Below are 27,841 nucleotides of genomic sequence, written 5' to 3' on the forward strand. Positions count from 1 at the left end.
TGATCTTTCCAAAGCAAAATTTGATTGTTGGTTCCCCATCCTCTGCACGATTAATTCAGACCCCTCAGTTGGCATCCAAGGTCTTTGTCATCCCAAGCCCCCAACCACACATCCAGTTCCAGTCCCTGCCATGTTTCCCAGGCAAGGCATGAACACTCAAAAGGCCATGCTACCTCATGCTTCCATGTCTTTTGCATGAGTTTCCTCTTCTCCGTGCATGTCTTCTATGCTTCTTTCCCCAGCACTCTGGGAATACCTCTATTAGCACTTATCCACTGTACAATAAAGCCTGGCTATCCTGTCTGGGTTCATGCAAAAGACTAATGGGTCCACAGAGCTCAGCTCAGGGCTTAGCACAAAGTAGTTCTCAATACCTGTTTTGGGTGAATGAACAAACTAAAGAAACATTGTGATGCTTACTGTAGCTACAGGTCAAGGGATAAGGGATAAACTGGAAGGAGATAAGATACATAAGATAGTAACTAGGTATGAAGATAACTATATCTCAGAAGATTATATACACATTTTCATGTAGATGATACTGCTAAATCTCTGATACTGCCCTTTGCTTAAGTCCAGGAGTGTATCACAGTTAATAGAGTTTTCAATGTTTTGACTTAAAAGAGCCCTTGCTAAATTCTGACAATAAAGGGGAATACCAGATGACCTGAGATTTCCATCAGATATATAAATTGCCTGAAGTAAAACATAATGATGGCTAAATCTTTGAAGTTAAGGTTTTTCCAAGGCTTATATCTGTACTATTTCTATTTATTCTTCCTGATTCCAAACCTAAGTCTCTATCCATTAGATCTGAGGTCTTTATAGCTCTAACACTGGTCCTAATTTTCCTCAAAGGTTGGAGCTCTAGATGCAGTTTGGTATCCTGGATTGGCTCCTGGAAAAGAAATAGAACGTTAGTGGAAAAATGGGTTAAATTCAAGTCAAGTCTGTAATTTAGTTAATAGTAATATAACAAGGTTAAGTTCTTAATCATCACAAATGTACCATAGTTATGAAAGATGTTAACATCTGGGGAAACTGAGTAAAAGGTACATGGGAACTCTCTGTTCTATTTTTGCAACTTTTCTGTACATCTAATATTATTCCAAATGAAAGTTTATTTTTTAAAAAAGTTGGAGCGGTAAGAATTATGTTCATATATATCACCTACAGAGAAATCAGATTCACTTAAAGATTGCCTCATGATGTAACACTACAACCTGATATGACTCAGGCACCCCAAAATGCAGGATATTTATGGCTTCCTTCATAAATATATTTCTGTGCTGCTTTTTGCCTTCCAGACCAGTTGGATTTTATATTTGTATTCTAGGGGAAAGGCATATGTATCCTGTTTTTTATGCTTATTGTCTTCACCCAGAACTGATATTCCCAGGATCCCTCATTAAGCTAGAAAAGTCACTAGGAATTAATCCATAATCCTTTAGTAATAACACTAAACAAAGAACAGCAAAAAAAAATTTTACAGTAGAAATTCTTTGGTGGTGTATTTCTTTTTCTTTTTATTCGTTGTTCCAATAATTCATGTCTGTTGTAGAACATTTAGGAAATAAAGACAGAAAATTATTTTGTTTTTATTGGTATAAATAATACTTTATTGTGGTAAATAAGGGGAAAAGGAAACATTCAATGTACTGCCATTACATGGCATTTAAGGTGACTGTGGAAACAATAAAATGCTAAATTATGTGATGATAAGCAGATGCTTCTAGGTAATGTCAAGTAAACAGTGCACAACTTAACATAGCAGGCAGCATGTTTCACTGGGTAACTCCCATGGTGCGTACCTATACAAATACAACCTGAATAATTGAAAACCAAAACCTTTAAACATCCATTGACTTGAAATACCAGATAATTAGGAAAACTAGCGAATCTACACTGTAGAGAATGTAAGTTTAATGGTGATGTTATTGAGTCACTCTTCTCCAAGACCACAGGCCAGGAAAGGGGCCTCTTCTCCCCAAAGCCACTAAGAAGAGCATTCTCTCTGAGCATGTGAGGAAATATTATCCTCATAAATGTGATCATGAAAGCCACAGGCAAAAAGGATCAAATAGAGGAGGGGCTAGTGGGAATGATGTAATCATGAAAAATTGTATTTGATTCCTACAAAGCAACTGGACAAGTGAGGAGATTAGACTCATAACCAGAGTTTCTGGGTAGCTGTCAGAGCTGTTTCCTGCCCACAGTTGAGGAAGTGAAAACATACGGTGCCCTCACAGACCACCTGGAAAACACCTGATCTGGGGTAGTCAGAGCTGAAAGGAGGGTAGCAAATAAGAGGTGTTCTAAATGACAGATCTTAGTGTCAAAGGTGCTGGCTGAAGGGACTGCTCAGAAAGCTATGGGCAAAGCACTGTGAGAAACTGAGCCTAGAATGTGTCCCTTAATCAATAGACATTTTGTTAGAGCTCATTCATTCATTTCATGTATCTTATTTACAAGGAAATCCAGGAATACATTCATATGATGAGTACAAAAAAAGAAGGAAAACATTTTTTTTCACTTAGAGATTTTTGAAAAAATCCTTTGACAGTGCATTCTTCCCATTGGAAAGTAGGCTCTTGGGATAGTTTGCATCATTGAAAACACAGAAAAATAAAATTTCTTCTTGGAAGAAATCACTACATGATGCCCTAGCAGACTGAATTTGGAAACAGGTGATTATACATATATATATATATATATATATATATATACACACACACACATATATATATATATATTTTAAACCCAGATTGATATGTTCCTATCCACATTTTAAATATACCTAATTAAAAAGTCTTCCTTCTTTCCTATGCTTGCTGTGCCAAGGTACAAAGAATTACCTGGAAGATGAGGCCGATAAGGTAGTTTCCATTGCTATTGGATTTTTCCCTTGCAGGCAAGGCTTCTTCCAGCCTGTACCATATTAAGAGCGTTTGACCTGTCTAAGGCACTCCCTGCTCTTTGAAACTATTTCTTCCCTTCACTTCCCCTTTTCACTGGTCTCTCTTCTCACATTCTTTTCTGTTTCTTCCTCATCTCCCCAACCTCTGAACATTGAAGTGACACAGAACTTGATCCTTGGACCTCCTTCTCTAGCTATCCTTTCTCCCTGGAATGCATTATCCAGTCTTGTGGTTTTACATACCATTCACGTGGAGACAATCACTCCCGAACTTATAGTTCGAGTGCAAACATCTCCCCCGAACTCTAGATTCAGATATCCAATTTGGGTCCAATTTGGGTCCAGTTTGTATCCTTAGTAGGCATTTCAATTTAATATGGGCAGAACTAAACTGTCATTCCCCCAGCCCGACCATCAGTAAATGCCAACTCTGTCCTTTCCGTTGTTTAAGACCAAAAACTACAGAAAATTTTGACTCCTCTTTCCTCTAACAACCCACAGGCCATAGTTCCAAAATATATCCATTTACTTCTCACCACGTCTGCTGAGTCAGCCCAGTCAAAGCCTGGATTATTACAGTAACCTCCTGCGTACCTCTGTCCTTGTGTACAGAATGGTGTGAACACAGCAGCCAGCGGCTCTCCCCCTGTCTCTCAGTATCCCATTGACCCTTGCTTAAAATAGCTTGAGGGCATTGCTATTATTCTTGGAGAAGGTAAATCACGGCGGCTTACAACATAACTCTTTTTGAAAACAAGACCCCAAATGAACTAATTAATTATACACAAGCATACACTATTGGAGTTGGGCAGAACCCTGTAGATCAAGCAGTTCTAGCCTCTTATTGCATTGACAGATGGGGGGAAGCTATAGGGGAGAAGATTACCTGAGTCTCACCCAGTCAGTGGTAGAGTTAGGACTGCAGCCAGATTAGGCTGCAAGTCTGAGCACTTCTCCAAGGCTAATTTTTATTTTTTGTTGTAAATATTTAATGTCTACAACTTCATGAGTTTGGTGATAAGTATATGTCCATGAAACTGTCACTACAATCTATGCCATAAACATATTCATCACCTTCAAAAGTTTCCTCCTGCTTTCTTTTTTACTATTATTATTGTTGTTGTTGTTGTTATTCTTGTGTGTGATAAGGACACTTAAGATCTACCCTCCTAGCAAATTCTTAAGTATGTAATACAGTATTGTTAACTACAGGCAACATGCTGTCTTCTCTCTGTAAATCTCTAGAATTTATTCACCTTGCATAACTGAAACTGTACCTTTCGATTTATCTTCAGATAACGTTACAGAAGTTACATAGTTCAGCTTCATAAAAAGATACATTAGGGCTTCCCTTGTGGCGCAGTGGTTGGGAGCCCGCCTGCCGATGCACGGGACACGCGTTCGTGCCCCGGTCCGGGAAGATCCCACATGCCACGGAGCGGCTGGGCCCGTGAGCTATGGCCGCTGAGCCTGCGCGTCCGGAGCCTGTGCTCCGCAATGGAGAGGCCACAACAGTGAGAGGCCTGCGTACCGCAAAAAAAAAAAAAAAAAAAAGAATACATTATATGTAACTTCAGTCTTAAAATAAAGTACTACAGTTAATACTATGTTTTTCATGACTTACAATTCTGTTGAATTTTGAGATCTTTTAAAGAATGAGCTCACGTTGTTCTCACTGAACTCTGGGAAGAGTTTTCATTGTCAGAAAAAGGGCTCCACCCTCCCCTGTGCTGGCTATGATAAACAGCCTTGCCAAAGCTGCCAAAGCTGGTGGTTACACTGTATTGGGAGTTCTCCTCCAAAGTGAAACTTGGCTGGGGAAACTCCACTCCTCCTTTCACTCCTAAGAGTCTATATTTGGAAAACTAGTTTACCCTGCTCTGGTTCTTTTTGTATTTACTTTTTGACAATTTCTTCCCTTAACCATCCCTGGCTTAATTCTAAGCTTTAAATATAGCATGCACATGAATGATTAGTGATTAGACTTCTGAAAGTGAGTATATATGTATATTTATAGATATTTATATAGTTAGAGATAGAGATTATTAATCTCTTTGCCTCTGATTGACTTTTTGCTTTTTTAACTTTCTTATTTTACATTTACTCTGTTGATTGCAACTGCTAAATAATTTCACTCAGTCCTTCATTTTGAGGTGCTACCTCTCAGGATCGTAAGAATTAAATGACATACCTATAAGTGAAGCCATTTCATAGTGCATAGAATATAGTCACAATTCAATAAATGGTAGGTATTATATGCTATCACATCATCATCACCAACATGCATCTCCACTTTATTCCCTCCGCAGTTCATTTCCATTCATAGTGTGTCACCTCCTGTGATGTCTGCACAAATAGCACTCAAAAAATCATGTCTTGAATTATCTACCTTTACCTATAGACTTGATGAAATTTCATATATACAGTGTTTGCTTTTTTAAATTTATTATTATACTTACTATTGAGGACACCAGTATTTTTCAAAATGTGGTCCTTAAATCACTGCATTCGAATCACCTGAAGCAGAAAAACTAGGGGTGGTTCCCAGATATCTGTATTTTAGGCAAGTACACAGAAGATTGTTTTGCACACCAACATTTGGGAACCTGTGTTAGTCTACTTTCAATCCCTAGCATTTTATCAATCCCCTCACTTTGCCAGTGATTTTTAAGATGGTAAAAGAGATTTATCTTATGACATCCTTAAAGTAACCCATATTTGCAGAGTATAATTCTCTAGAACCTATTGATCAGAATAAATATACATACAATAACTATTATACTACTACTATTATTATTATTATAAAAGTTTAAATCTCCAGGGGACATACAGAAGGACCAAGTACAAAGTGATAGATAACGAATGAATGATAATACAATAGCTTCAAGCCTCCTCAGGTTTAGGTACCTTAGGTATTTGAAGAGATAAGAGAGTGAATGCATGCACCTCCCTAAATTGTGAACTCCAAGTCATATAGTCATAGGGGAATGGCTATTGATTTCCCTGCTTTAAGTAGAAGGCTGAGTTTGACAATGCACTGTTGTATATGTTGCAAATCCTTTTTAGAATTACATAGACTCTACTTCCTAGAAAAAAGTCAACAAAAATGTGGAAGATAACCAGAATTCATCTTTGTGATAGGATAGACGAGTTTTCTTGGATGACGTACGGAAATCAGAATTGATAATACAAAGCCATACTGTGTATTTCAAAAACAGCCACTACGTGAATATAAATATCTTCCAAGTTGTAGGTGAGACTATTGTGCTAGATGGTAACGTACAAGGCAGAGGCGCAAAGCAAACGGCATGCTTTAAAACAAGTGCTGAATCTCTTGCAAGATGAAATATTAGTATTATTGATATAGGCCAAGTACCTTTATCACCAAGGTACCTGTTTATCTCTTTGTTGCCTGTAGTAAAGTGGTATTAGGCATTTAGAAGTGAAGACCAGTGAAGCATTTTACTAAAACTATAATTGCAAAGCTAATTGGAGATTGCAAATTAAGTGGGAATAGCACGCACAGTGATGTAAGAATGCCATGGAATCATAGAAATTTACATTTGGAAGGGACCTAGATAATTTCCAGTCCAACCTCCCACCCAGATCATTATATTCTGCTTTCAGTACGTGAATACAGGAGAAATTCTACGTGTTTATCTAGTAAATATTTATATCACGTTCCAGAGACTCTCGTTAAAATAGATAATTGGTTCAAAATACCTTCTCTCATATGTTTTGCCTCCTTGTATTTACTTTCCTAGATGTCAGACCTGGATTCCTGCCCCCAACCTTTGTATTTTCTTTTCTGTGTTGTCACTGAAACATTGGTTCAGAGATATTTATTTGTTCTGTTAATACCCACAGACTTCCCAATCACTAATCCAAATTCTGCTGGCTACAAAATAGCCTTTATTCAGCGTGTATTCCAACCATGGTAGAATTATAAGAATGAAATGGCCTAGAGAAGAAGCCATACTGTCCTAGACACGTGATTTTTACTCATGACAAGGGAACAAGAACTAACAGGGAGATCTTCAGCCAATTTACCTCCTCTGCCATGTACCATCCCACTAGCAAGGTGATGGACTATTGAGTCTTTGGAGCTGGCTACCACACTGCAGGCTGCACCTGTCTACTCACCCCGAAAGTCTGGAATTGTCTAGGTATTTAGTAACGAGAACAGAGATAGAACTGTGACTACTACTTCTTCCCATTTTTGGAAACAATTCTAAACTTGATTATCAAGGCATAAGACAGATGACGCATTTTTAGGTTATCCAAGACCAAAGGAAGGAAGAAGCCCTTTACAACACCTGCCATAAATATCTTAGAACCACCATTTCAATAAGATGCTAACCACTCTTCTTCATTTCAGCAGGGCAGATATAAAGGTGCCCCAGGAGCCTGATGGCTCAGCAAACATGTTACGGCAGGATGATGGAAGAGTTCTCCACTCTTGTTCTTTCCTGTCCCTTCAGAAATTAAATAACGGATTTCTGACCTCCTGGGTTACAAAAGTGTTGTCTCATCAACAACAAGTTAAAACACTTATCATATTCCAATTGAGAAAATGAAGAATCATTTTTATACTAAGGACGTTTGTATTCCAAGATGGATTTTGCCAAAATAAAAAAGTTATAATGTATAATGTTATACATTATTATAACAACCCTTTCTAAACTCTTATTGTTGAATGGGACCTTATACCTACTTAAGTTACATAGTTATGTGTTTGGTTGTTCAATAAAATGAATGAGCACCTGAATGTCCAAAAAAAAAACCTTCATTTTAAAAATGCCTTTTCTATTTACTTATTCCAGCTTTACATTTTTATCAATAGAATGGGTGGTTTACCTTTTGCCATTGGAGTACATTATGGTGGTCACTACAGAAGGCTGGTAGTGTAGCCCTAGGGGAATAAAAAGGTTTGGGTCAATGTGGGTGAATACAGTGATTAGTTGCTGTGCAGAGGAGACATAAACTTCATTGTCAAAGTTGTTTGTAATTGTACTTAAATTCTGGCTGTAGGATATAATTGAGCAAGAAAATAAAGAGTTGAAAGAAAGGAATGAGAGGTTTTTCTACCCCTAGGACCTCTCTTTCCCACCACTTCCGTCACTTGAGAAATCCCCAGCAAATGCGTAAGTTTTAGCAGCCTGCCTAAAGCTTTTTGCTAAGTAGACAAGAACCTTCCTGGATGTCAGCCGACCTGGTGGATCTACCACTACTCTGCTCCAACCCTTCCTCTCTCTCATTCCAACAGGCTAGCCACACTCTCAATATGTGCAATATCTGAAGGTCACCTCTGACCAGCCCTCCACCAGGATGCCATCTGAGATTTTGCCAGTGCCCCTGAGCCGCCCTGTGAGCACTTACTATGTGAATAACTCTTTACCACCTATGAAAAGTAGCAAAAGAGAAGGAAGAACTGGCCTTTCCTCTAAGATGCTTTTGACAGTTGAAAATCTAAAACACACAATCCTGGGAATTCTCTGGCAGTCCAGTGGTTAGGACTTGGGGCTTTCACTGCCAGGGCCCCAGGTTCAGTCCCTGGTTGGGGAACTAAGATCCCACAAGCCATGAGGCGTGGCAAAAAATAAAATAAATAATAAAATAAAATGAAACACACAATCCTGACATAGCTTAAGGAGAATTGCACAGTAGCGTGCCAACAAAGGCAAACTGTCGTGTACTATTGATGTGATAAGAGGACACAGCAAAAAATTGGAAATAATAAAATATCTATAATAGTTTGTTAAATAAGTCATGGCATGTCCACATAATAGAACACTATGCAACCATAAAAATTATGACAAAGACAAGTAACTACTGACATGGAAATATATCCATGCCGTATGAAGTGAAAAATTAGATTTCCAAGAAGTATGCATTGCACACTAAAGTCTCTGTTCAAGAAATAATATTTATATTCATGGGAAATATGTACAATAAAATATAAACAGTGGTTATTTCTAGGTGTGGGTTTGTGCATGACCTTTTTCATCTTTATGTTTGGAATTTCTTTGCAATTTGTATATACATTTATTATAAAATGGAAAATGAATAAAGTTACTCTAAAAAAATTATAGTGAGGGAATGAATAACAGATGGCTTCCCAGATGAAGAAATCATGTTGCACTAAGACCTACAGTGGTTTTTGAAAGAGTTGGTGGCTACGGATTGGAAGAAAGAAGAGTGGAAATTGGTTTAGATGGGAAGACCATCATGAGATGAGGAAGAAAAGTACTAGCTGACTGTAAGGAAATGAAAGTTGAGTGTTTGGACTGAAGCAGAGAGAACAAGGGACACTCTTGGAGCTTCACTCCTCCAAGCTTCTGCACTAGTCTTCCCACTGCCTGAAAAGCCTTCTTCCACTGACGAAGTCATTTTTCAAGCTTGAGTAACTTGGGTAACTCTTGATCCAGCTTGAGTAACTCTTCCTCTTTGAAGTTTCCTTTTTGACTCAGGCTTTGGTTTTTGCTCCCACTGTGCCCCATCCATGCCTGTACTATTGCACAGAATGCACTGTATTGCACTAATTAATTTTTAATTTGTTTAAACCGTTTCCATTAAATAGCAAGCTCCATGAGGTACATAAGGGGCTTATTTTTCTTGAACACAGCCTTGTCATACGATAGCTGTACAAGACATATGTGTGCAGGATTGACTTGAACAGAACTGAATTGAATCGAAACAGTTTTGGAGAAGGATAAGTTAACAGAGAGCCTTAAAAGGAAGGCTGGGCTTCCCTGGTGGCGCAGTGGTTGAGAGTCCGCCTGACGATGCAGGGGACACGGGTTTGTGCCCCGGTCCGGGAAGATCCCACATGCCGCGGAGCGGCTGGGCCTGTGAGCCGTGGCCGCTGAGCCTGCGCGTCCGGAGCCTGTGCTCCGCGCAACGGGGAGAGGCCACAACAGTGAGAGGCCCGCGTACCGCAAAAAAAAAAAAAAAAAAGTAAGGCTGAGAGTTGGGTTTGATATAATTCTAATATAGAGGTTTTAATCATATATCTCTTTGGTACATGAGGATGCTTCTAGCAGATGGATAAAAAGAAAGCATTACCGTTCTTCCAACCATGTTCACCAGAAGTTAGAGTTGGCAGTTCTGGGAAGTCTGTTGATGGACAATGGCCATTTAATAATCCACCAAGGGGCAAAAGCATTTTATGTAGTACAGGTTGTAGATTCCTGATAAAGACAGAACAATGGGTGGATGACCAATGTTAAAGTATTTTCAAGAAGTTTCTTTGATCTCATATAACTCCAGTCTTATGCCCAGAAGCCTCAATGACAATATATGTAGCATTTTTACAATGCTGTCACAGTAATTGTCTTATTTTTCCTGATAATATGTGTTTTACTCATTTTTTAGATCATAATGCAAAGAGAATTATACCTTAATGTTGACCTAATGAACAAGATGTTTTTAAAATGGTAAATATGGTTCAATCAGACCAAGTATTATCTAGGGCTTTATCAAATTTTTAGATTATTTGGTCAAACAGTTGTCTTAAGAAAAAATATTTCAGATTCTTTATCCCCCACTATGCCACCCTTGATATCTGATCATCCTGGCCTGCCTTTAGCAAGAATCCAGGAAGCCAGAGAGCAGCGAGTCTGGTTCCTTGCTGTGATATAGAAACTGTCTGGGTCCTGGAACCAAGATGGCAGAGTAGAAGGACATGCTCTCACTCCCTCCTGTGAAAACACCAGAATCACAACTAGCTGCTGGACAATCATTGACAGGAAGACACTGGAACTCACCAAAAAAGACACCCCACATCCAAAGACAAAGGATAAGCCACAATGAGATGGTAGAAGGGGTGCAATCACAGTAAAATCAATTTCCATAACTGCTGGGTGGGTGACTCACAGACTGGAGAACACTTATACCACAGAAGTACACCCACTGGAGTGAAGGTTCTGAGCCCCACGTCAGGTTCCCAACCTGGGGGTCCAGCAACAGGAGGAGGAATTCCTAGAGAATCAGACTTTGAAGGCTAGTGGGATTTGATCACAGGATTTTGACAGGATTGGGGGAAATAGAGACTCCACTCCTGGAGGGCACACACAAAGTAGTGTGTGCATCAAGACCCAGGGGAAGGAGCAGTGACCCCATAAGAGACTGAACCAGACCTACCTGCTAGTGTTGGAGGGTCTCCTGCAGAGGCGGGGGTGGCTGTGGCTCACTGTGGGGACAAGGACACTGGAAGCAGAAGTTCTGGGAAGTACTCCTTTGGCCCTCCCTGAGTCTGCCATTAGCCCCACCAAAGAGCCCAGGTAGGCTCCAGTGTTGGTTTGCCTCAGGCCAAACCAACAGGGAGGGAACCCAGCCCCAACCATCAGCAGTCAAGCGGATTAAAGTTTTACTGAGCTCTGCCCACCAGAGCAACAGCCAGCTCTACCCACCACCAGTCCCTCCCATCAGGAAACCTGCACAAGCCTCTTAGATAGCCTCATCCACCAGAGGGCACACAGCAGAAGCAAGAAGAACTACAATCCTGCAGCCTGTGGAGCAAAAACCACATTCACAGAAAGACAGACAAGATGAAAAGGCAGAGGGCTATGTACCAGATGAAGAAACAAGATAAAACCCCAGAAAAACAACTAAATGAAGTGAAGATAGGCAACCTTCCAGAAAAAGAATTCAGAATAATGATAGTGAAGATGATCCAGGACCTCGGAAAAAGAGTGGAGGCAAAGATCGAGAAAATGCAAGAAGTGTTTAACAAAGACCTAGAAGAATTAAAGAACAAACAAACAGAGATGAACAATACAATAACTGAAATGAAAACTACAGTAGAAGGAATCGATAGCAGAATAACTGAGGCAGAAGAACGGATGAGTGCCCTGGAAGACAGAATGGTGGAATTCACTGCTGTGGAACAGAATAAAGAAAAAAGAATGAAAAGAAATGAGACCTAAGAGACCTCTGGGACAACATTAAACACAACAACATTTGCATTATAGGGGTCCCAGAAGGAGAAGAGAGAGAGAACGGACCCGAGAAAATATTTGAAGAGATTATAGTCGAAAAATTCCCTCACGTGGGAAAGGAAATAGCCACCCGAGTCCAGGAAGCGCAGAGAGTCCCATACAGGATAAACGCAAGGAGCAACACGCCAAGACACATAGTAATCAAACTGGCAAAAATTAAGGAGAAAGAAAAATTATTGAAAGCAGCAAGGGAAAAACAACAAATAACATACAAGGGAACTCCCATAAGGTTAACAGCTGATTTCTCATCAGAAACTTTACAAACCAGAAGGGAGTGGCATGATATACTTAAAGTGATGAAAGGGAAGAACATACAACCAAGATTACTCTGATTACTCTACCCGGCAAGGATCTCATTCAGATTCGATGGAGAAATCAAAAGCTTTACAGACAAGCAAAAGCTAAGAGAATTCAGCACCACCAAACCAGCTCTACAACAAATGCTAAAGGCACTTCTCTAAGTGGAAAACACAAGAGAAAAGGACCTACAAAAACAAACCCAAAACAATTAAGAAAATGGTCATAGGAACATACATATCGATAGTTACCTTAAACGTGAAAGGATTAAATGCTCCAACCAAAAGACAGAGGCTTGCTGCATGGATACAAAAACAAGACCTATATATATGCTGTCTACAAGAGACCCACTTCAGACCTAGGGACACATACAGACTGAAAGTGAGGGGATGGAAAAAGATATTCCATGCAAAAAGAAATCAAAAGAAAGCTGGAGTAGCAACACTCAGATAAAATAGACTTTAAAATAAAGTTACAAGAGACAAGGAAGGACACTACATAATGATCAAGGGATCAATCCAAGAAGAAGATATAACAATTATAAATATATATGCACCCAGCACAGGAGCACCTCAATACATAAGGCAACTGCTAACAGCTATAAAAGAGGAAATCGACAGTAACACAATAATAGTGGGGGACTTTAACACCTCACTTACACCAATGGACAGATAATCCAAAATGAAAGAAATAAAGAAACAGAAGCTTTAAATGACACAATAGACCAGATAGATTTAATTGATATTTATAGGACATTCCATCCAAAAACAGCAGATTACACTTTCTTCTCAAGTGTGCACAAAACATTCTCCAGGATAGATCACATTTGGGTCACAAATCAAGCCACAGTAAATTTAAGAAAATTGAAATCATATCAAGCATCTTTTTTTGACCACAATGCTATGAGATTAGAAATGAATTACAGGGAAGAAAATGTAAAAAACACAAACACATGGAGGCTAAACAATATGTTACTAAATAACCAAGAGATCACTGAAGAAATCAAAGAGGAAATCAAAAAATACCTAGAGACAAATGACAATGAAAACACGATGATCCAAAACCTATGGGATGCAGCAAAAGCAGTTCTAAGAGGGAAGTTTATAGCTATACAAGCCTACCTCAAGAAACAAGAAAAATCTCAAATAAACAATCTAACCTTACACCTAAAGGAACTGGAGAAAGAAGAACAAACAAAACCCAAAGTTAGCAGTAGGAAAGAAATCATAAAGATCAGAGCAGAAATAAATGAAATAGAAACAAAGAAAAGAATAGCAAAGATCAATAAAACTAAAAGCTGGTTCTTTGAGAAGATAAACAAAATTGATAAACCATTAGCCATACTCATCAAGAAAAAGAGGGAGAGGACTCAAATCAATAAAACTAGAAATGAAAAAGGAGAAGTTACAACAGACACCACAGAAATACAAAGCATCCTAAGAGACTACTACAAGCAACTATGCCAATAAAATGGACAACCTGGAAGAAATGAACAAATTCTTAGAAAGGTATAACCTTCCAAGACTGAACCAGGAAGAAATAGAAATATGAACAGACCAATCACAAGTAATGAAATTGAAACTGTGATTAAAAATCTTCCAACAGGGCTTCCCTGGTGGCGCAGTGGTTGAGAGTCCACCTGCCGATGCAGGGGACACAGGTTCGTGCCCTGGTCCGGGAAGATCCCACATGCCCCACAGCGGCTGAGCCTGTGAGCCCTGGCCGCTGAGCCTGTGTGTCCGGAGTCTGTGCTCTGCAACGGGAGAAGGCCACAACAGTGAGAGGCCAGCGTACCACACACACAAAAAAAAGTCTTCCAACAAACAAAAGTCCAGGACCAGATGGCTTCACATGTGAATTCTATCAAACATTTAGAGAAGAGCTAACACCCATCCTTCTCAAACTCTTCCAAAAAATTGCAGAGGAAGGAACACTCCCAAACTCATTCTATGAGGCCACCGTCTCCCTGATACCAAAACTAGACAAAGATTTCACAGAAAAAGCAAACTACAGGCCAATTCACGGATGAACATAGATGCAAAAATCCTCAACAAAATACCAGCAAACAGAATCCAACAACACATTAAAAGGATCATACACCATGATCAAGTGGGATTTATACCAGGGATGCAATGATTCTTCAATATATGCAAATCAATCAATGTGATACACCATATTAACAAATTGAAGGAGAAAAACCATATGATCATCTCAATAGATGCAGAAAAAGCTTTTGACAAAATTCAACACCCATTTATGATAAAAACTCTCCAGAAGGTGGGCATAGAGCGAACCTACCTCAACATAATAAAGGCCATATATGACAAACCCACAGCAAACATCATTCTCAATGCTGAATAACTGAAAGCATTTCCTCTAAGATCAGGAAAAAGACAAGGATATCCACCCTCACCACTATTATTCAACATAGTTTTGGAAGTCCTGGCCATGACAATCAGAGAAGAAAAAGAAATAAAAGGAATACAAATTGGAAAAGAAGAAGTAAAACTGTCACTGTTGCCAGATGACATTATACTATACATAGAGAATCCTAAAGATGCTACCAGAGAACGACTAGAGCTAATCAATGAATTTGGTAAAGTTGCAGGATACAAAATTATTGCACAGAAACCTCTTGCATTCCTATACACTAATGATGAAAAATCTGAAAGAGTAATTAAGGGAGCACTCCCATTTACCATTGCAACAAAAAGAATAAAATACCTAGGAATAAACCTACCTAGGGAGACAAAAGACCTGTATGCAGAAAACTTCAAGACACTGATGAAAGAAATTAAAGATGATACCAATAGATGGAGAGATATACCATGTTCTTGGATTGGAAGAATCAATATTGTGAAAATGACTATACTGCCCAAAGCAATCTACAGATTCAATGTAATTGCTATCAAATTACCAATGGCATTTTTTACAGAACTAGAACAAAAAATCTTAAAATTTGTATGGAGACACAAAAGACCCCGAATAGCCAAAGCAGTCTTGAGGGAAAGAAACGGAGCTGGAGGAATCAGACTCCCTGACTTCAGACTATACTACAAAGCTACAGTAATCAAGACAATATTTTACTGACACAAAAACAGAAACATAGATCAATGGAACAAGATAGAAAGCCCAGAGATAAACCCACGCACCTATGGTCAACTAATCTATGACAAAGGAGGCAAGGATATACAACGGAGAAAAGAAAGTCTCTTCAATAAGTGGTGCTGGGAAAACTGGACAGCTACACGTAAAAGAACGAAATTAGAACACTCCCTAACACCATACACAGAAATAAACTCAAAATGGATTCGAGACCTAAATGTAAGATCGGACACTGTAAAACTCTTAGAGGAAAACATAGGAAGAACACTCTTTGACATAAAACACAGCAAGATCTTTTTTGATCCACCTCCTAGAGTAATGGAAATAAAAACAAAAATAAACAAATGGGACCTAATGAAACTTCAAGGCTTTTGCACAGCAAAGGAAACCACAAACAAGACGAAAAGACAACCCTCAGAATGGGAGAAAATATTTGCAAACGAATCAACAGACACAGGATTAATCTCCAAAATATATAAACAGCTCATGCAGCTCAATATTAAAAAAACAAACAACCCAATCCAAAAATGGGCAGAAGACCTAAATAGACATTTCTCCAAAGAAGACATACACATGGCCAAGAAGCACATGAAAAGATGCTCAACATCACTAATTATTTGAGAAATGCAAATCAAAACTACAATGAGGTATCACCTCATACCAGTTAGAATGGGCATCATCAGAAAATCTACAAACAACAAATGCTAGAGAGGGTGTGGAGAAAAGGGAACCCTCTTGCACTGTTGGTGGGAATGTAAATTGATACAGCCACTATGGAGAACAGTATGGAGGTTCCTTAAAAAACTAAAAATAGAATTACCATATGACCCAGGAATCCCACTACTGGGCATATACCCAGAGAAAACCGTAATTCAAAAAGACACATGCACCCCAATGTTCATTGCAGCACTATTTACAATAGCCAGGACATGGAAGCAACCTAAATGCCCATCGACAGACGAATGGATGAAGAAGATGTGGTACATATATACAATGGAATATTACTCAGCCATAAAAAGGACCGAAATTGGGTCATTTGTAGAGACGTGGATGGATCTAGAGACTGTCATACAGAGTGAAGTAAGTCAGAAAGAGAAAAACAAATATCGTATATTAACGCATATATGTGGAACCTAGAAAAATGGTACAGATGAACCGGTTTGTAGGGGAGAAATTGAGACACAGATGTAGAGAACAAACGTATGGACACCAAGGGGGCAAAGCAGCGGGGAGGTGGTGGTGGTGGTGTGATGAATTGGGCGATTGGGATTGACATGTACACACTGATGTGTATAAAATTGATGACTAATAAGAACCTGCTATATAAAAAAATAAATAAAATTAAATTTAAAAATTTTTTTAAAAAGAAAAAATATTTCATTTAAGATTATAATATCATTTAATTTTATTCAAGAGAAAATAGTTCTACCTGTAATCCCTCCCAAAGGGATGGTTTGTTCAAACTGAACTATTTTTATATATAATTACCAACGTTGATAAAGTTCAAAGTTAACTCAGTCTCTTTCCTTTAATTCTGCATCTTTAATTCCTTTGGTGCTTTGTTGCACTAGGAGAAAAATGTACTCGTTTAATTATTCTACATACAAGTGAGTTTTCATGCTGTTCATCTACTTTCCACACACTCATTTTCCACCGCAGGTACACAGTTCGCTGACACTGTGAGCCATCCAATAACCAATGACAACTGCGTGAGTTCTACAAAAATGTCTCCAAAAGTCCTCTTCAGGGTAAAAATAATGCAACTGTTTCTTTTTATAAATTTATTTATTTATATTTATTTTTTGCTGCGTTGGGTCTTCATTGCTGCACGCAGGCTTTTTCTAGTTGCAGCAAGCAGGGGCTACTCTTCGTTGCAGTGCACAGGCTTCTCATTGAAGTGGCTTCTCCTGATGCAGAGCACGGGCTCTAGGCGTACAGGCTTCAGTAGTTGTGGTACATGGGCTCAGTAGTTGTGGCTTGCAGGCTCTAGAGCTCAGAGACAGTAGTTGTGGCACACGGACTTAGTTACTCCGCGGCATGTGGGAATCTTCGCAGACCAGGGCTCGAACCCATGTCCCTTGCATTGGCAGGCGGATTCTTAACCACTGCGCCACCATGGAAGCCCCAATTCAACTGTTTCTTGAACATTGTATCTGTTCTTAGGAACCTTGACCTAGATATCAAGAAAATGGGAAGGTTTTTTCTCAGCGAAGGCAGATTTGCTGTGATGGATTCCTATTCAACATTCAGTTCCAAGATGTGAAGCAAATTACTGTTTATTTGGTATCTTTCCTCTAAGTAGTTAAAACACATTTAATTGTGCTCTTTCTATATTCTGAGATTATTTTGTGTTCACTTTAAAAGAAAGGGAAATATAACGAAACCCCTCCATCACTTAAGTCTAGCAATGATTTGTGCTGTGAGCAGAACATTTCTTGGCAAAGTCTCACATTATTACCTGCTCCAAGAAAGAATGCAGCAGAGGAATATATATATCAATATTTAGGGCTTCCCTGGTGGTGCAGTTGTTGAGAGTCCGCCTGCCGATGCAGGAGATGCGGGTTCATGCCCCGGTCCGGTAAGGTCCCACGTGCCGCGGAGCAGCTGGGCCCGTGAGCCATGGCCGCTGAGCATGCACGTCCGGAGCCTGTGCTTTGCAACGGGAGAGGCCACAACAGTGAGAGGCCCGCGTACCGCAAAAAATAAATAAATAAATTTATTGGCACGAATTTTTAAGTAATAAATAATTAAGCAAACAAACGAATAAATAAATTTTGTTTTGAATTTCTCAAAAGGCTAAAGCATAACGATAAGCTAAAGCAGGAACTTGGTCTCTTTGGCATCTTCATAACCATTTTACCTATTACAAGCCCCTTTCAATAATGGCACAGACATTAATGGACATTGAGTATCTATTATGCGCAAGTATACTGCCCCCTATTGTTTACTTACGGCCTTTCCTCTGGGGCTTTCGAAGCAGCTAATCCTCACTCCATCCCTGTAAATCCCTTCTCTTGCCAGATGGAGAAGCTGAGGCTACAGATTGAGCCATAGGATTTTAAAGGCAAAAATATGGTGCCTATTGGGAATTTTTGCTCCCTGCTCTGGAAATGAATGCATTTAATCCTGTTAGATTGTTTATTTTCTTGGGAAGGAAATGGTGAAGAGGAAAAAATCCTAGGCCATCCTGGAAACAGAATGATGAGGCTGCTTATCTTCTCCACTCAGTGTGCGTTTGTCCCACGGCAGCTGCTAATTTGGGGTAATTGAGACAGAAGAGGTCACAACCGGGGTGAAGCATGGAGATGAGAATCCAGAACATAGCTTTAGTTTTTGCAAAAGGGAAAAGTATTTCAAATAATCAGGCTGAGTCCTCCTCAGAACCTCAAATCCCTGTCACATCAGAACAATACAAAACAGGGAGGAGTGGATGTGGTTTTAGCAGAATCCACTTCTGGCAAGTGACTGAATATGTTCATGCATAACCGTGACAGCTGATACACTGAAGCAGTATATGTCTCATGCCTGCTTTGGAGGGCATCTCACCAGAATGCAGTTAATCCTAAAATGCCTGCTTGAGAGCAATTTGATACAGAGTTTAAAAGAGAGAGAAAGACTGAGACTATAAAATGCCCAGTTATGGAAGATAGAAAACAAACCCTGGTGGATTCATGGAAGGGACTCTTCTGAGATCCTAACGTTAATTTTTAAAATTAATACTTTTAAATAGTTCTATGGAGATACAATTGGCATACAATAGGTATAGATATAGATATGATGTACAACTTGATAAGTTTCAACGTATTGTATATCAGTGAAACCATTACCACAATCAAGATAATAAACACATCCATCATTCTCATGTCCCTTCGTGGCCCCTGGATATATGATTTTATCTCTCTTGGATAAATGCCTAGCAGTGGAATGGATGGGTCATATGATATGCGTACGTTTAACTTTTTAATAAACTGCTAAACTGTTTTCCAAAGTGATTTTTCTCCGTTTACATTCCCACGAGCAGTGTAGAGAGTTCCAGTTGTTCCACATCTTCACCCGTATTTAGTATGGTCAGCCTTTTTAATTTTAGCAGTCCTGACAAGTGTGTAAGTGGTATCTCATTGTAGTTTTGAAGCGCGACCCAAATGATCAGTGACGCTGAGCATCTTTTCATGTGCTCATTCGTCATTTGCATATCTTACTTAACTGGATTGTCCGATCGAGTCTTGCGTCCACTTTTTAACTGGGTTGTTTGTTTTCTTATTATTGAGTTTTAAGAGTTCTTTATATATTCTGGGTATACGTTCTTTATGTATTTTGGGTACAAGTCCTTTTTTGAAGAAATTCACAAACTGATTCTAACATTCATATGGAAATGCAGCATCTCCAGATTAGCCAAACAACTTGGAGAAAGAACAAAGCTGGAAGATCTGCCAATCAGCACTACCTGATTTCAAGACATTATAAAGCTATGTAATCAAGACAGTGTGGTCAGAGTGTAAAAACAGACAAATAGACCAACAGAACAGAATTCAGAGGCCAGAAATAGACCCATACATATATACAACCAACTTTTGACAAAGGTGCAAAGGCAGTCCAATGGAACAATTGGATATGCATATGCAAAAATATTAACTTCAGTCCATATCTTGAACCACATACCAAAGTAACCTCAAAATAGATCATAGACCTACACATAAAACCAACACTGGCTACATATCACGTGGGCCCAATGCAAAATGAAAATGCAGGTCCCCTTGTTCAGAAATTACTGAGAATTTCAAAATGCTAATAGCAGAGCATTAAACCAAGCATGGGGCCCTTCTATGAGCAGGACCCTGTGTGAGTGAATAAGTTGCAGGACTGTGAAACCAACCCTACCTAAAAATTATAAAACTTCTAGAAGAAAACATAGGAGAAAACCTTTATTACCTTGGGTTGTGAAAAGATTTCTTAGATAGATCAATACCAAAAGCATGATCCTTAAAAGAACAAATTGATTAACTGAACATCATCAAAATTAAAAACTTCTGCTCTCAAAAGATTGAGTGAATGAAAAGACAAGCCACAAACTGGGAAGAACTATTTATCAAAAATAATAATAAATGTTAACATTTTTTGCACACATTATATGCCAGACACTGCTCTAAAAACTTTATATAAGTTTGCATATATATTATAAATACCTTATGAAGTAGATAGTTTTATCTTCATTTCATATATAAAGGCACAAGAATTTAAGAATCCAGCTTAATGATATAAAACTAGTAAATCAAGGAGCCAAAACTGGAGCCCAGGCTGATTTTGAGCCCATGTTCTCGATGACTCTTAAGGTAAAAACAAATGACACCTTTGTCTTCTCATTTTCTGTCCTTAATCTGTCTAAGGAGAGGTTTTGTTTTTTGTTTTTGGTTTTTTTGGCTGTGTTGGGTCTTCGTTTCTATGTGAGGGCTTTCTCTAGTTGTGGCAAGCGGGGGCCACTCTTCATCGCGGTGCGCGGGCCTTTCACTGTCGCTTCCTCTCTTGTTGCGCAGCACAGGCTCCAGACGCACAGGCTCAGTAGTTGTGGCTCACAGGCCTAGTTGCCCCGTGGCATGTGGGACCTTCCCCGACCAGGGCTCGAACTCGTGTCCCCTGCATTGGCAGGCAGATTCTCAACCACTGCGCCACCAGGGAAGTCCGAAGAGAGCTTTTAAAAAAATCACCTACATCTTATTTCAACAGACTACCTTTCAAAACTCCTGTAGTAGGCATTTTTGATGGCCACAACTGCCCGGCTATGTTCAGTATATAAAGTCCTCTTCCTACAAGCCTTTTCCAAGACCGGGCAAACCAAGAGGTCATCAGCGTTTCCGGGACTGGTATCAGCAGTCCAAGGGTAGCACAAGTAAGTCTGTAATGCTTAGTACCAGATAAAGCAGCCTTGAGTTTGAATTGCCTCATTGCCCAATTTACTCTTTTGGAGCAAGGGACTTTCCTGCAGCAGCGTACATAGGGGTTTCTTATGCCTGGAACGAATGCATGTGCCTTGTGCAGTGACCACTTACATCCAGAGAGGGACCAAGGCATGGGAACGCTCATGTTTATCTGTGTGCCTGAGCCCACCCACTGTTTCACTGCAGGCCATGGAGAAAGAAGTATCAAGTCCTAAAAAGGCATTTGGGCTGAATAGCACAATATGCTTGGATACCCTTGCTTCATGTAAACACAGGGCGATTGTGAATTCTAAGAGCCCGGGTGTTGCAGTTCAGCGAGGGTCTGATTAGCATCTAGAAAGCAACCCCAGAAAGGGCTGCAGACCCCTTTGTCTGGAGGAGGGGTGTACACATGACTCTGGTCACCAGGACTCCCTAGCAATTCTCCTATGAATATTTCACCCCCGTTTCCCATTGAGGTACATTTTGGGAGTCTCTAGCACTTTCATGGCAAAGGGCTTTTGGCTGGTCTGCCTTACTTTTACAAGCGCGAGGGAAGCAGTTTGAAGTAAAAGGAAGAGTCGTGGGAAACTGAATTTCTTTTTCTACACGGCAGAAATAATGTCGCTTGTAAGGTTTTTCCAAAAGCTGGCAAGTGCTGAGTAACCTCTTGTTTTGAACTATCAGTGCCTGGAGTCTTTCGTGACTTTAGCTTTGACGTCATGTAAGTGACTGTGTCTAAAAATCAAAAACATAACGCTGTGTAGCTCCTAGGACTCTCGTTTCCTGGGCCAAAAAGCACAGGATGTATACCTTCTTTCCACTGTATCGTGTTTTATGTAGAACTTTGATTTTTTTTTTTTTACATATCTTCCTGCCTTCCCACCTTCACAAAGAGGGATACAATAACTGATTCTACCTCCTCTGCTGGCAGGATTTGGAGATCACATTTTTCCTGGGTGTTCTTGATCATGTGGCCAGAGTACATTCCTTTAACTTACCCCCCAGAGTCCCAAAGTCACTCAGTCTTTCTGACTTTAAGCCAGTCACACACAGAGCAACCCCCCAAAAACTTGAAACTTTGGTATCTGGCACTGGCCACACCCAGGGCATGGCTCTCTGAGGTTTCACCAAGTCCAAAAAGATGGATACGACTGTCCCTTTGTGTCACCTATTTCAAACTTAAATTTTAAGCAACCTAGGACACGTAAAGTTCTGAAGTGTGAGTATGCCCTAGGCATATTAGCATACTTACATTTTGCCAAGCAGAGAATAATCTTAGGTTTTAAATTTTGGAGCAGTTTTTAAACTCTAGGAAGGAGGAAAAAAAAATCAATGGAACAAAACATCTGTACATATATCCTTTTATTATTATCACCTATGCTGATGTGATTGGCTCCAGGGGAATAGCTTACACCCAGCAGGGCTCCCTTGCCCAGCTTTCTATCAAAATTGACAATATTCACTCTGTGTGTATTTATATCAATTTAAGCCTATATAAAACTATGCCTGTATTTAGAAGAGAGACTTCTTTTGGGTTTTCTAATTCTGCTTTTCTTGATAAGTGTGTATGTAGACCATCTAGGTATGCTCATGAGTAAATGAGACTGTCACTCGCTTCCCAACAATTATCGGAGGCCTTAATGCATAAGGATTAGGGGAGAGGAGGGTTGTTGCATCTACCTGTGAAACCAGCATTAAAAGGTCACTCCTCACTTCATCAGGAAAAAGGAATGTGCTCTGGGGAAATAGCAATGCAATAGTCATAAAGTACCCACGTGGTTAAACAAAATTCCTGCCTGATTCAGGTATTTCTGTTCTGGGAAGGAAGGGAGGGTTTCCTTACAGAGGGTAGACAAGAAGAAATGAGGTCCATATCTCTTTCTTTCAATTATCTATAAAAATGAAGGCATCAATCCATATCATGTATATAAATTAAGAAAATTCTTGAGTTAATTCATCTCCCAGCTTGTCTAAAGGTGGGAGGTTTGCAGGGTAAAGGCACACAAAATTCATGTCCCCACTGACAGAGTTTTTATGCTCATTTCTTATCTGAAGGGCTCAAGTTTTTCTTGCAGAGTACACACAAGGCCCTATCAAAGTTCATTGTGCAATTTTGTTTTGAGCCATTGAAGGACAGCTTTCCCATTAGAAATCTAACACAGAAACGTCTTTAATTAGCAGACTTTTCTGCAGGGTGGGGCCCAAGCAGGACTCCAGGGACTGGAAGTGTGAATTTTAATGCTTCGTTGCAAAAGGAGGAGATTCTGGACATTCTCAGTATCTTATTTAAAGCGGGGTACGTGAAGCAGTGCATTAATGGCCTACATTAAGTTACAGGTATGAATTTTACATAAAACAGATTAATATTATATGTCATGGTGAAATTTTAAATACTCCGTGCCCATGCATTTTTAATATTTACGTGCCCTAATTTAATGCTGAAGGCAACTGCATTTCTTGAGCCCACTTTTGCATCTAGATGGGTAAAAGAAAAACCCTACGACGTTTTGGTTTTACTTACACGTCCCTTCACCAAAAATCTGCATTTGGCCTTCTTTTTCTTTTTTCTTTTTCTTTCCCCCTAAGCTTTAACGTTTTAAAAACAGGAACGGAAAGCCTCCGCATTCCATTCCATCATTATGGTTTCGGCAATTGTGAAAAGGCGAATAAAGAAATGGAGGGGGAAAATAGAGAGAACGAACGTGCCTTCTTGAACAGCGTCCTTCTTAAGGCGCTGGAATCCCAGGGATGGAGTGACGGATGGCGGAGGGTCCCTGGGTGCCGCGCTGTTCGGAGTGACAGGAGAGCCTCGAGCAGGGCCCAGCGCTCCCTCAGCCGCCTAAGCCGGGGGTAGAGTAAATTCCAGCCGCACATTCCCGCAGTTCTTCGCAGGAACTTCTCCCTCTCTTTTCCCCTCCCTAAGGCACTCACCAGCTTGGCCCGACTCCCACCCAGCTCTCTTTTCTCAGAGCCCCCACCCACGGCGTTGACGGAATGGAGTGCCCTTCCCATTGGCCCGAGTGCCATTCCCTGAGGTGGCACCGTCCGCCTGATTGGCTGGCCACTCCAGAACCCCGCCCACCCCTCCACTCGGGTTGCCCAGCTCCCGCCCCCCAGCATCTCCCGGAGCCCCAGCCTTCGTCGCCTCCCTCCGCGCACCCGCCCGCGAGCCCAGCCCAGCTCTGCTCCCTCGCCCGGCGACACGGCCAACGCGTTGGCCCCGCCCCCGGGGCGCGCGGCTTATAAATACAGCTGCGCGGCGGGCCGTGCGAGAGCGTAGCGGAGGTGCGGTTGTGGGTCGGTTACCGGAGCGGGGAAACCTTGGGCTGGGGGAGCGGAGCGGCGGCAGTCGGGTTGGAGGTCCGAAGGGAGTGACTAGGGAACCCGGTGGGCTGCTTTCCTTCCGGTGCTTTTGATTTTTCTTGCCTTTTGGTCTCGGCCGAGTGTCGCCCATTGAGCAGAGATCCCCTCGCAAAACCCGGAGCGACCTTCCTGTCAATTGTTGGGCGCGGGATCGCCGGGAGCTTCGCGGTGCCCCAAGCGCGGACCGAGCGCGCGGGGCGCAAAGGCAAGAGGAGCGGAGCCGGTCGCGGGCGGGGGCCTGGAGCTTGCCTGCCTCCCTCGCTCGCCCCACCGGGTCCGCTCGCGCAGGGCGCGCGCGATGAAGGCGGTGAGCCCGGTGCGCCCCTCGGGCCGTAAGGCGCCGTCGGGCTGCGGCGGCGGGGAGCTGGCGCTGCGCTGCCTGGCCGAGCACGGCCACAGCCTGGGCGGCTCCGCGGCGGCAGCGGCCGCGGCGGCGGCAGCGCGCTGCAAGGCGGCCGAGGCGGCGGCCGACGAGCCGGCGCTCTGCCTGCAGTGCGATATGAACGACTGCTACAGCCGCCTGCGGAGGCTGGTGCCCACCATCCCGCCCAACAAGAAAGTGAGCAAAGTGGAGATCCTGCAGCACGTTATCGACTACATCCTGGACCTGCAGCTGGCGCTGGAGACGCACCCGGCTCTGCTGAGGCAGCCGCCGCCGCCGGCGCCGCCGCACCACCCGGCCGGGACCTGTCCGGCCGCGCCGCCGCGGACCCCGCTCACGGCGCTCAACACCGACCCGGTGAGAGGCCGGCTGCCGGCCCGGGGCGGACCCCGTGGGAGTCCAGGAGGGCGGTGGCGGGGTGGTGGGACGCGGGCGCTCCCGTTTCCTCGGGGCAGGGGCGAGAATGACAATTGCACCCTCCTGCTCCTCCGGCGCCGGGGGCCGCCAGCGGCGGGCTGGGTGCAGCGAGCACAGGCCGGGTGAATGCGCGGGGCGGGACTAGGGCTGTGCGCACCGTGGGCTGTCAGGTCCAGCCTGTGCTCGGGGAAGGGGGCGTCCCCAGGGCTGTAGGCTGGGATGGGGGCGTCGGCGGGCCAGCCTGGGTTCCGAGAACGAATCAAGGAAGACCGTGGCGAGTGCGTTGTTCGCGCCTGCTCACCTTTCCCTTGGTGTTCGTTGCTGTTCCAGGCCGGCGCGGTGAACAAGCAGGGCGACAGCATTTTGTGCCGCTGAGCCTAGCTGTCCAGGTGAGCGCGCGTTTCCCTTCTCGTGTGGCCGGTCGCCAGAGACGCCCGTCCCCGGCGCCTTCCACAGCGGCGTTCTTTGCCTCCAGCATTTCTGAGGGCAAATTCCCAAGGAGGTGGACACCCCCCCCTCTCCCTGCCACCCAGTTAGTAAGTGAAGCTTAGCTTCAGCAGCTGGGGGTTCACTCTAAATGGAGACGGATCAGCTCACGCTCCCGCCACCCCCCGTGCCGCCCCCAGCGACCGGCGGGCTCTTACTGCCCTCTCCCCGCCGAGGGAGGGTACCCTCGTGGGCGTGGTGCCCGATGCCCCCCCCCCCCCCCCGCGCACTCTGACACCCACGAAGGAGGACGCAGGGAGGGCCCGGGAGTTCGGATCCCCTCTTCGGGCTTCCCGGGGGCCCGCAGCTGCCTGCTCGGCGCCTGGCCGGGCGGCGGACTGCGAGTGTAGTCTGACCCGGTGGTTTGTTTTGGGTTGTTGATCAAGCATGTCTTGAGTTTGGTCGGTGGCGCCAGTTAGTCTGCAGCGGGAAGGTTCACACACCCCCTCTATTCATTCCTCTTCCACAGGTGTGCGGCCGCCTGAGCCCGAGCCAGGAGCACAAGAAAGGGAGGGGGAAGAGCAGAAGTTAGAGAAAAAGCCACCGGAGGAAAGGAAAAAAACATCAGCAAATCCTAGAAACGTTTCACTCGTCATTCCAAGAGAGAGAGGGAAGAAAAATAAAACTTTCATCCTTTTTTTTTTTTTTTTGCACGTTCATAAACATTCTACATACGTATTCTCTTTCGTCTCATTTATAACCGCTGTGAATTGTACATTTCTGTGTTTTTTGGAGGTGCAGTTAAACTTTTAAGCTTAAGTGTGACAGGACTGATAAAAGATCAAGAGCAAATCCGACTTTTAGAAACCTACTTTGTGACCAAGGAGCTCAATTTTTGTTTTGAAGCTTTACTAATATACAAGAGCATTGTAGATATTTTTTTTTTACATCTATTGTTTAAAATAGATGATTATAAGGGGGCAGGGAACTTTCTATTCCCTGCAGGAATGTTACATATTGTATAGATAACTGAGTGACATTTCATACCGTGTATATATAGAGATGTTCTATAAGTGTGAGAAAGTATATGCTTTAATAGACTACTGTAATTATAAGATATTTTTAATTAAATATTTTTTTGTAAATATTATGTGTGTGTTTTTTTTAATCTATGGGAATATTTCTTTTGGAAAATTATTTTCCAGCTCAGTTGAAGAGCTCTTGGTATCTTGAATGTCTTTTCTGTTTGGCCTGGCTTTTAATTTGTTTTTGTTTTGCCCAGTGTCCTGTAGACTCGGAAGTAACAGTTATAGCTAGTGGTCCTGCATGACTGCATGAGATGTTTAATCACAAAATAAACTTGTTCTGAGTCCATTCAAATGTGTTTTCTTTAACCTAGATTGAAATCTTTGTATTTGAAGCATACATGTTGATAATATGCTTTATCAGTTTTTAAGTACAGGGTTTGATAGTGTAATATATAAAGAGTAAGTGTGTGTTTTTTGTTTTTTAACTGAGGTCAAAATGGATTCTGAATGCTTTTGCTTACAGGATGGGGAAATGCTTGGATCCTTATGAGTATAGGAAATCTACTGTTTTAATCAAAGTGAAAAAATACTTATCATTCTTCATTTTACACTAAAGCTTAATGTCACTAAGTTTCATGTCTGTACAGACTATTTAAATCATAGAAATGAAAAATGTTCTCTGCTTGCTACCAAAGGACAAACTCTTGGAAATGAACACTTTCTGCTTTCCTTCCTCCAAAGAATATTAATAGGCAACAGTGGGAGAAAAAAATTCGAAAGGCATAATGGCAAATCCTTCAAGCAGGGGTAAAAGTCGATCTTCAAACATTAACTTTAAGTAGACCAAAAATTCTGATGACCGCATCTAGATTATTTTTTTATAAAAATGATTTTCACTATAGCTATGTTAGTTAACTGCTAAACTACTGTCCAATCTCTTGTGATGTGTAACTTTTACATGTGAATATTAAAGTAGATTTATCTGTCTTGTA

General features: G+C 41.7%; 1 protein-coding gene and 1 long non-coding RNA gene across 2 annotated transcripts; one reads left to right on the top strand and one right to left on the bottom strand.

The window, feature by feature from the left end:
* Window positions 1–5,375: 5,375 nt before the first annotated feature.
* Window positions 5,376–25,794, bottom strand: LOC309828769. Its single transcript, XR_014297354.1, has 3 exons — window positions 25,697–25,794; window positions 7,775–7,829; window positions 5,376–5,434 (listed from the first exon to the last, which is right to left on the bottom strand). It is a non-coding gene; the product is annotated as an uncharacterized lncRNA (long non-coding RNA).
* On the top strand, window positions 24,520–27,841 carry ID4 (inhibitor of DNA binding 4). The gene is made up of 3 exons (XM_082664314.1): window positions 24,520–25,335; window positions 25,726–25,784; window positions 26,351–27,841. The coding sequence occupies exons 1-2, from the start codon at window positions 24,895–24,897 to the stop codon at window positions 25,768–25,770; spliced, it is 486 nt and encodes a 161-aa protein (XP_082520440.1). The 5' UTR covers window positions 24,520–24,894; the 3' UTR covers window positions 25,771–25,784; window positions 26,351–27,841.

Source organism: Grampus griseus (genome assembly GCF_964374135.1).
Source record: "Grampus griseus genome assembly, chromosome: 10".
NCBI classification, from domain to species: domain Eukaryota; kingdom Metazoa; phylum Chordata; class Mammalia; order Artiodactyla; family Delphinidae; genus Grampus; species Grampus griseus.

Excerpts from the sequence above, each read along its gene's own strand:
- ID4 (XM_082664314.1), top strand. The coding sequence starts at position 24,895 with ATGAAGGCGGTGAGCCCGGTGCGCCCCTCGGGCCGTAAGGCGCCGTCG. Across the intron at positions 25,336-25,725 it reads CGGCGCTCAACACCGACCCG|GCCGGCGCGGTGAACAAGCA; the intron begins GTGAGAGGCCGG and ends TTGCTGTTCCAG.